This window comes from Grammomys surdaster, unplaced genomic scaffold (assembly GCF_004785775.1).
Source record: "Grammomys surdaster isolate TR1022 unplaced genomic scaffold, NIH_TR_1.0 323, whole genome shotgun sequence".
In the NCBI taxonomy this organism is placed as follows: Eukaryota; Metazoa; Chordata; class Mammalia; order Rodentia; family Muridae; genus Grammomys; species Grammomys surdaster.
In genome coordinates this window covers 733,195-744,051 of record NW_021604742.1, presented here as the reverse complement: position 1 = coordinate 744,051, position 10,857 = coordinate 733,195, and the positions used below count along the sequence as shown (strand labels likewise).

General features: G+C 38.1%; 1 gene segment (V, D, J or C); it reads right to left on the bottom strand.

The window, feature by feature from the left end:
• Positions 1-10,023: 10,023 nt before the first annotated feature.
• On the bottom strand, positions 10,024-10,561 carry LOC114629938. The segment is given in 2 exon segments: positions 10,024-10,340; positions 10,459-10,561. Coding segments are annotated over 2 exon segments (363 nt in total).
• Positions 10,562-10,857: the final 296 nt, after the last annotated feature.

Sequence of the window (10,857 nt, the reverse complement as noted above, 5' to 3'; positions counted from 1 at the left end):
TGGGTCACATAGTCTTGTAAATGTAATGTGTTGCCTTTGTCCTAAACTATTTTCAAATATTGGAGAACCATGGTACCATTACAAGAACAAGGGCATTCTTAAAACATTTATTTTTCTTCTTTTTTTAGTAAATGGCTTTCATGCCATTGTTTGTAAGTAACAAAGAATTTTGAACTTAATTTCCATTTTCTGTTGAATAGAGATGTTGGCTTTATGTAACCTACTCTACCCACATACATTGGCCAAGATTAATGAGGTTAATCAGAGAATGGATGGCAGAAAGATGTCCACCAATGAGGACATCATCTCTCTGTTCTGTGTTTTCTGACCCCTGTGTTACCTTGTGAACTCACATCTCAGACAAGTGATAGAAATGTGTTATTCTTGAGAAGAGAAATAAGACTGATCTCCTTGAGACACAATGTCCTTACCTATAATAGTGAATATTGCTGACTCAAGTAAAATATTTATTAATCAAAATGAGGAATGAGTTTTTTAAAGATTAACATTTGAATCTATAAAATATACCCATGTTACAAAAGAACTCTTCTTTTGACTCCCTCCTACCACTAAATTAGCAATGTTTACAATATATTTTTAGCTTTAATTATATGTATATGTGTGAGTGGGAGCAGTGAGTGATCATGGAATCAAAATTTAGACTGTGTTTTCTGGACTTGTGATTACGAGGTACTCATTGTGGGAATCAGGAACTTAACTTGGATTTCCTTCAAGAACACTTGGTTCTCTTTACTTCTGAGATGTTTCTACAGCTCCTAGAGTAACAATGATAACATTCCTTCTCATTTTTGATGTATCTCTGTTTACAATGGGCTAAATATCACATTAATCTGTGTGAATCTGGACAATAACAACCAAGCATCATCTTATCAAGTGAAATACAAACACTGATCTGAGGTAAAGTGAAATAAGGGCAGACTGATCATAGTAAAATTGTACAGAGTAAAATTAGAAGACTAGTCAGTTAGATAGGAAGCATTACTTCAATAATCATATGTATGGATGTTGGCCACAGCTAATAACAACATAGTATATTCTTTATATATGGGGAGAAGATCTTATGAGTTAGCCCTCAGAATAATAACTGTGTCCTTATTAAATTGTGGAATTGTGGACATGTGTTTGAAAACTTTATGTTAGAGAAGATGAGTACAATTAATCTCAAAAATCAATTCAGCACAGTAAACAGTAAAAAGGAGTTACTAAAATGACAGCCATGAGAGAAAAATATCCATTAGCAAATCTCCTAGGCTGTTCTCACCTCATCCTCACTCATAAATCCCTTAAATGACATGTCTAGGTCTCCCTCCTAAAAGTCTGAAACACTTACAGCCTGGAAATGTCACCAGGCAGAGGAGCAGCACCAGGACAGCCATGCTCTGATGGAGGCTCTAGAGAGAAGAGGATGGGGCTTGTCAGCTAGGTCTGGGCTTTCATCCTGAGCCTGAGAGATGCTTTGCATTGAGTGAGGTACCTGAGAGGATAAAAGAAATCACTGAAAGGTTTCCAGTTTTTTCTTCAGGTGACAGAAATTTGTCTTATAGTTTTTAGACAACTGTAAAAGAAGATGAGGGACATTTTTCTGGTACTGTCTGGAGTTCAATTTGTAGATAAACATGAAGTTGTAGGATTTACACTGTGTGGTGCTAGGAACAAAAACGTGGTTATGTTTACAGTAAATGGACATACATTCATGAAGTTCAGGCAGAATGGTGTGCCTATGGTCCTATGTTCATTTTTATAATTCTGTTTAATCCAGAGTAGTATTTAGGATTTAATTGGGATCTTGGTACTCAGACATCCTGCTTAAGGAACTATTTAAATTATTCTCATGGTGTCTGTAGAGCCAGATCTATTGTTATCTCAGTTGGAAAAGAGAATGCAAGGAAGCCCATCCCAGACATTTAGTCCAATTAATCTCACATATTTATCTAAAGGAAGATTCAAGAGTCTGATTTGGATCTCATCTCAATAGGCTCAGACTATACTCTTTGCCGCTCAGGGACACGGTGGTTGGGGACTAGCTTATGTTACTCTTGATTTGTTTCAGTCTGTATTTCTTTATGTAGTTTTCTCTCTTTCTCTCCACTTAGTTTATACCACATAAATACCAAAATTCCTAAATATAATTATTGCATTGTTGAGGGATGGGAGATCAAGTGTTCCTAACACTTAAGAATAAGCAGTAACATGCTGTTAATCTTGAGTTTTGTTAACTGAAGTGCAAAATAAGCTGGGCTGGTCTACATTATGGCAAGAAGTAGGGGAGGCAGGCATGAATATGGGGAACCTGTTCCTTGAGTTGTTGACCCCATAGAGGGCAGATATTGTAGAGCTTTTCTCCATGCTTTGGTAATATAAACCCTAGGGAAGAGAGTTAAAGGGCTGGATTCAAGCACAAGGTCAGGTCTCAGAGACTGTGGGTCTATTACTTGCAATTGGATCTCTCATGTTGTTTCTTGTTTTGTAGTGCATAATCTTTGTCTTTTGAATAAGAGTGGTGAAACAGATCTTAATTTTAGGGAGATCCTTTGCAAATTGTGATGGACTTGGTTTAAGTTCACTTCCTCAAATTTGGGTTATTTATTTACTTATTTATTTATTTCATTTTGGAATTTTTGTTTTTAAGTCAGAATGTCTCTGTATAGCCCTAGCTGTCCTGGATCTGTCTCTTCTGGTATTCATTCTGAAGACTATCAAGGGCCATGAACAAGGAACAGTAAACAGCTTTAGAATTCATGGACTGTGTCCCAATGATTAGCACAACCATGAATCATAGGGTTGTAAAAAGAACACTCTTCATAGTTAAGCTCAGAATTTTATTTTTAAGGTCAAGGAATAAGAACACTGACAGCACTAGCTGATATGACTCTTTCTTTAAGTGAGGCTGATAATTAAGGTAATTATTTTCTTATACACATTTTAGCCCTCAACTTCCTAATATTATTTAATAAAAATTATTAATGAGTAGGTATGTGTTGTTTGGATTTAATGTAGAAATGACTGCCTTTTATATAGAAAGCCCACATATACATGGAAGCTGGAGAACTCTATACCCAATGATAACTTGGTCAGGGAAGAAATAAAGAAAGAAATTAAAGATTTTTAGAATTTAATGAAAATGAAGGCATCACATACCTAAATTATGACACAAAGAAAGCAATGCTAAGAGGAAAACTCATAGCTCTAACTGCCTCAATAAAAAAAAAAATTGGAGAGAGCTTATATTAGAAGCTTAACAACACATCTGAAAGCTCTAGAATAAAAAGAAACAAATAGACCCAAGAGGAGTAGAAGGCAGGAAATAATCATATCAGGGTTGAAATCAACCAATTAGAAACAGAAAAATATACAAAGAATCAACCATACCAGGAGCTAGTTCTTTGAGAAAAATCAACAAGATAAATAAACACTTAGCCAGACTAACCAGTGTGCCCAGATAGTATTCAAATTAATACAATCAAAAATGAAAAGGGAGACATAACAACAGAGACTGATGAAATCCAAAAGATCATCAGATCCTTCTACAAAAGCCTGTACTTAAAAAAACTAGAAAATCTAGATGAAATGGATGATTTTCTAGACCTATACAAGGTACCAAATTTAAACTAGGAGCAGATAAATCATCTAAACAGTTTAATAACTCCTAAAGCAATAGAAGTAGCTATTAAAAGGCTTACAACAAAAAAAATGCCACAGGATCAAATGGTTTTAGTGCAGAATTCTATCAGATCATCAAAGCATACATAATACTAAAGCATCTCAGAATATTCTATAAAATAGAAACAAAAGGAACACTGCCGATACCGAAACCACACAAAGATCCAACAAAGAAAGAGAACTTCAGACCAATTTTCCTTATGAATATTGATGCAAAAGTACTCATTAAAAATTCTCACAAACCAAATCCAAGAACATATCAAAAACATCATTCACCATGATCAAGTAGGCTTCATTCCAGGGATGCAGGGATGAGGGATGGTTCAATATACAGAAATACATCAAAATAACCCACTATATAAACAAACTCATTAAAAAAAACCCTGCATGATCATTTCAGTAGATGCTGAAAAAGTCATTGACAAAATAAAACACCCCTTCATGTTAAAATTCTTGGAGAGATCAGGAATTCAAGGTTCATATGTAAACATAATAAAGGAAATACACAGCAAAAAAAAAATCCAACATCAAACTAAATGGAAAGAGCTTGAAGTAGTCCCACTAATATCAGGGACAAGACAAGGCTTTCCACTCTGCCCCTATCTATTCAATACAGTGCTCAAAGTTCTAGTTAGAGCAATTAGGCAACAAAAGGAGAGCAAAGGAATACAAATTGGAAAGGAGGAAGTGAAGATATAACTGTTTGCAGATGATATTATAGTATGCAGAAGCAGTCCCCAAAAGTCCATGAGAGAACACCTATAGCTGATAAACAACTTTACCAAATTGGCTGTATAAAAAACTAAGTCACACAAATCAGTAGGTTTCCTTTACTTAAAGAATAATCTGGCTGAAAAAGAAATTATGCCAATAACACCCTTCACAATAGTCACAAATAATATAGCATATTATGGTGTGACTCTAACCAAGCAAGTGAAAGATCTGTATGTCAAGAACTTTAAGTTTCTGAAAAAAGAAATCAAAGAACTCAGAAAAGGGAAGATCTCCCATGCTCATGAAGAGGCAGGATTAACATAGTAAAAATGGCCATCTTACCAAGTGCAATCTACAGATTCAATGTAATCTACATCAAAATTCCAACACAATTCTTTACAGAGATTGAAAGGGCAATTCTGAAATGCATCTGAAACAACAACAACAGCAACTATTCTCAAAAATATGAATACTTCTGGGGGAATCACCATCCCTGAGCTCAAGCTGTACCACAGAACAATAGTGATAAAAACTGCATGGTGTTGGTACGGGAACAGGCAGGTAGATCAATGGAATTGATTTGAAGACCATGAAATAAATCCACACACCTATGGTCACTTGATCTTCGACAAAGATGCCAATACCATCCAGTGGAGAAAAGACAGCATTTTCAACAAATGAAAGACTTGCATGTAGAAAATGCAAATTGATCCATTCTTATTTCCTTGTATCAAGCTCAAGTCCTAGTGGATCAAGGACCTCCACATAGAACCAGATACACTGAAACTAATAGAAGGGAATGATGTGAAGAGCCTCAAACACATCTGCAGAAGGGAAAATTTTCTGAACAAGCTGATACAAGCACTCCGGAAATTAGTATGGTGGTTCCTCAGAAAAAATGGGAAGTAGTTCTACCCGAGGATTTTACTTATGTCTCATGCTCTAAAATCAACAGTTGACAAATGGGACCTCATAAAATTGTAAAATTTCTGTAAGACAAAGGACACTGTTGATAGGACAAAATGGCAACCTACAGATTTGGAAAATATCTTTACAAACCCTTATCTGATAGAGGGTAATTATTCAAAATATACAAAGAACTTAAGAAATTAGACCCCAGAGAACATTTCTTTAGGTGCTTCTCTGTCATTTGATATTCCTCAGTTGGGAATTCTTTGTTTACCTCTGTACCCAATTTTTAATAGGACTATTTGGTTCTCTGGGGTCATCAGGAAAATGCAAATGAAAACTACTCTGAGATTCTATATCACACAAGTCAGAATGGCTAAGATCAAAAACTCTGGTAACAGCAGATGCTGCCGAGGATGTGGAGATGAAGGAATACTCCTTTTCTGGTGGGATTTCAAGCTGGTACAAGCACTCAGAAAATCAGTATGGTGGTTCCTCAGAAAAACTGGAAATAGTTCTACCTGAGGATCCAGCTATAACACTCCTGGGCATATCACTAAAAGATGCTCCAACGTATAACAAGGACATATGCTCCACTGTGTTCATGGCAACCTTATTTTAAGAGCCAAGAGCTGTTAACAAACCTGATGTCCCTCAACAGAGGAATGGATTCAGAAAATGTTATATATTTACAAAATGGAGAACTAAAGGATATTAAAAACAATAGCTTCACAAAACTTGCAGGCAAATAGATGGAATTGTAAAATAACATCCAGAGTAAGGTAACCCAGTCTCAAAAGAACAACATGTTATGTATTCACTGATAAATGTACATTAGCCAAAAATCTCAGAATACCTATGATACAGTTCACAGACCATATGAAACCCAAGAAAAAGAAAGACTAAAGACTGGGTGATACAGTTCTACTCAGAAGGCAGAAGAAAATAATCTCTGGAGGAAATGCAGAGACAGAGAGTCAAACAGAGACTGAAGGAAAGGCCATACAGTGACTGCCCCACCTATGGATTTATTATCCCATCTGCAGACACAATAGTGAGACACTATTGCTGATACCAATACTTGCTTGCTGACTGGGAGCCTGATATAGCTCTCCCTTCAGAGGCTCTTCGTGAACCTGACCAATACAAATGAGGATGCACTCAGCCAAGCATTGGACTGAGCAGGGGGACCTCAGTGGAGGAGTTAGAGGAAGGAATGAAGGAGCTGAAGGGATTTGCAACCCCATAGGAAGAAGAACAATATCAACTACCGAGAACCCCTAGTGCTCCCATGGGACTAAATCACCATCCAAAGTGTTCACATGGAGAAACTCATGGCTCCAGCTGCATATGTAGCAGAGGATGTTCCAGGGAAGCTTGCTTGCTTTACGGAACACACAGATTCTTTTTAGAGTTTTTCATTTTTGTCTTTCAGAAGATCCTAGCAACCAGTAACTTACTAGAGATACTGAAAATGAGAATTACATTTTATTGTGGACATGAAGTAACCAGGAGAATGGTCAGATAAAGGCCCCATGTCTGGGATTTCACCAAAAGTTCTAAATTCCAGGTCTGCAGGAGAACCAGGGGCATTACTGGGGGTTACTATTGCTGTGATGAAGCACCATCACAAAGGAACTTGGGGTGAAAGTGTCTCTTTGGCCGATACTTCTATGTTGAGTTCCTTAGAAAACGAAATCAGGTCAGGAACTCAAGCAGGACAGGAAAATAGAGGCAAGAGCTGATGCATTAGAATCAGCATACAAAGTGGAGATGGAGGTTCAAACCTGTACTCTTTATTGAAACCACAAAAAAGGATATAAGATTAATGTGAGCTGGACTGCAGTACTATGTCCCAGTGGTTTTGACCACTGTATTACTGAATTATTGCACACAATTTTAATATTTGGCTGATATATTTAACTTGGTGTTTTCAAGACTAGGTAGTGCCCTCTGGTACTCCTATGGGCAGATGATCTCTGAGTGTGTCCACTGCAGGAGCCTTCTTTCACATCAGATACTTTTCTATAACCTTGGCTGTCCATCCCTGGATGTGTACAGAACATGAAATAACAATGAAAGCATTCTGTATTTAGTTCGTCACTCACAGATCTGAAAGCCAGCAACACAAACTCTTGCACTGCTTATGTAGGACCTAGGTCAAGTATATATTTTTACAGACTCTAGTGACACAACACCATGCTGATGCTTCCACTTTATGCAAATAAGATACTGTGATTTGTGACCCAGAGTGGACTGAGGTCACCACTGAGAAATAGCAGTGAAGCATTGGTGATGAACGTGCATTCTAGTATTCTATTGGATGGTGAATGAGGTTAAAGGGACATATTCAAGGTAGTGGTGATGGTCTATATATTGTAGACAACCCAGCCCTCTTGCTGTACTCCTATGAAAATATGGGACTTAGTGACATTTGACTCCTCTCTTCATTTGCTTTGGTGTTGCAATCTTCCACCCTGGGTTCTATGGTTCCCAAGTCTCCTTCCTCTGCATTGCTATGCAAATGTACACATCTACTTTACAAGTTTCAGGAATTACAAGAATTTTGGTGTTTCAGAAGACATCAATTACCAAAACTTTTAGAAACCATTAAGAACAGTCTGTTCAAAACTGATATGAAATCAGAGAAACTGTCAGTCTCAAACATCAGACTGTCTGGATAACTTTTTCCAGTTACTACTATTCATTCACTTGTCTAGTTGTAGTTTTGAAGCTGTAGTAGGTAAAATGGTCAAGGCTTCTCTCTCTTTCTCTCAGAAACATCATCCTCACATACATGGGTGGACTTGGTGATAGTAGAGCAAGACAGAGAATGTAGAAGTGCTGTATACTGAGGATGGCCTTATCTGACATCAATGGGAGGTGTGGGAAGCTTGATGCCCCAGAGTAGGGAAATGCTAGAGGGGTGAGGCAGGTGTGGGTGAATGGGTGGAGGAGCACCCTCATGAAGTCAAATTTAAGAGGGGTGAGGGAGGATGGGATGGAGGTTGTTGGAGGGGTAACCAGGAAGGGGGATATCGTTTGATAGGTAAACATATAAAATGATTAATAAAAAAGAAAGAATTGCTGTGTAGATGCATTTGTGGTGGTTACTGTGGCATTTTCCAAATACAGGTCTCATGAGTGAACCTATGAGTACAGAACCCTCTCCTTCCCTTCCTCCAGAAGTCACATCACACCAATGTGTTGCAGACACAGCTATTTCATCATCACAGGCAACAAATTGCACGGCAATCTGACAAATTATACTGTTATCCAGGTAATGATATTTTTCGATTGAATTATCATCATCCCTTGATTCATTACCCACCTACTTTTCTATGGGGCACTATCCATACGTTCCCAGAATGCCATTAAGGAGAATGTTATATTTAATTTCTCAGTGGTACACTTGACTTGTTCTGATGAGTAACCCCAACTCAAAATGAGCCAAGAATTCTTTACCTCATGTTTCTGGGACAGCAATATAAAAAAGGTCCTTAGAAGCCTGGGGGAAAGAAAAAGGATTCATGTGTTAAAACAAAAATCATTTGAGCAAATTAATTCTAGGGGAACTATACAAGCTAAAGCATAAGAAATAAAGAAGAGGAAAGAAAAGAGATGTTACCTGTTGAATGCATTAGAAACTGTTTGTGTCAAACTGAAGGTTAGTGAATATTACTAGTTACAATGGCCTCATGACTCAGTGCTGAAGCTTCACACACATTTTATTACCAGCACCACAGCTGAGTCAGGTCTATTGCATAGGCCTTGTGTGAGGATGGTGAAGAGATTGCACATCATCAGGTTCATGGGTCACTGGCCCTGAATGATTTCTGTGGTACTTTAACTTGAATCCTACTTGAATAGTGCTCTAACCAGGGAGCCTTACCGAGTGTCTTCCCTGAGTCTAGGGTTTCACAGTCTTAAGAGTTCTTTTCTTCTTCAGGTGCTATTCCTGGTCTGCATACAGTATCACTTATGTCCTGTGTGATGCTCTGCATATTGTGCTCAAGTCAACAGTTACACTACATTTAAAGGTCATCTATAATGGGGCTGTTTATATCAGTCTGTGCTTCAAGTTTTAACCACTCATGCACAAGTATCTGCGTTTAGTTCTACATAACTACAAAAGCAAGTGGGCTTGGTAGCCTTGGTAAGATCCAGACACAAGATCGACTTTATTTCAATGTTATTGTGTAGTCTGAGAGAAATTATCTCATCACAACATGTATACACAGACACATACACATACAGTCATTCACACTCACTGAGAGTGAGAAAAAGAAACAGAGAAAGACACACACACACACACACACACACAGAGAGAGAGAGAGAGAGAGAGAGAGAGAGAGAGAGAGAGAGAGAGAGATAGAGAGAGAGAGAAACAAACAGAGTGACAAAGATAGACAAAATAAACAGAGCTACACAGAGACAGAAACAATGTAATAAGTAAATTAATATAAAACATTTATTACACAGGAAGTCATAAATTTGTATAAATATTTGTGTAACTCAATGGTTACTATACCCTATACTTGTAGAGAGAATTCCTTTAGAGTGGCAACTTAGACACAGAGGAAGGCAGCTCTCTCTTCCCTCCAGGTTTTTCTGAACAAGCTGTTAAGTCTCAGTAACTAGGAGCTTTGTGTTCTCTCTGCGCCCTCTGCTGGTCCTAGTTTCCCTGTAGGAGGTTTGCGTTTGAGCTCACAGTAACATTCACTCACTGTGTCTTGCACAATAATACATGGCGGTGTCCTCAGACTTCAGATTGCTCATTTGAAGGTATAGGGTGTCCTTGGCATTGTCTCTGGAGATAGTGAATCGGCCCTTCACAGTGTCTGCATAGTAGATGTTACTACTCCTACTACTGATATATGCAACCCACTCCAGCCCCTTCTCTGGAGGCTGACGAACCCAGTGCATGCCATAGTCACTGAAAGTGAATCCAGAGGCTGCACAGGAGAGTTTCGGGGAACTTCCAGGCTGCACTAAGCCTCCCCCAGACTCAACCAGCTTCACCTCACACTGGACACCTGCAAACAGAGAGTGCTAGTCATAAAACTGTCACTAACAAAACAAAATAATGAAACAAAACAATTTTTATGTTTCCCATGTGCACACAACAGACAGAATATCATCTCTACAAATTACCTTTTAAAATAAAGAGAAGAAAAACTAAGTTTAGCCTGGAGTCCATTATGTTCAGTGCTGATCACTGAATGTGAGGACCTGGGAATCCAGGGCTGGGCTCCTCGTCAGAGCTGCAGGGTCAGGTCAGAACTGCTTTTCATGGGTTCAGAGAAGCCTTATTTGCATGTCTTCCTGCTATGGTCTGCTCTGAAGTTGGACTTGAGCAGAGGGTTGGCCTCATGGCAAATTTGAAGACATCAAAGTCACAGTTGTGTGTTTCAGAGCTTGACTATGTATGGAAGTTTCATATTCACACTTTTTTGGTTAAAATTTGATCACACTCCATTTAATTTTGCTTAGCACATGTGTGTAGAACATGCTTTGTTTCTATACTGTCATGTGCATAGCATAAATGTGTAA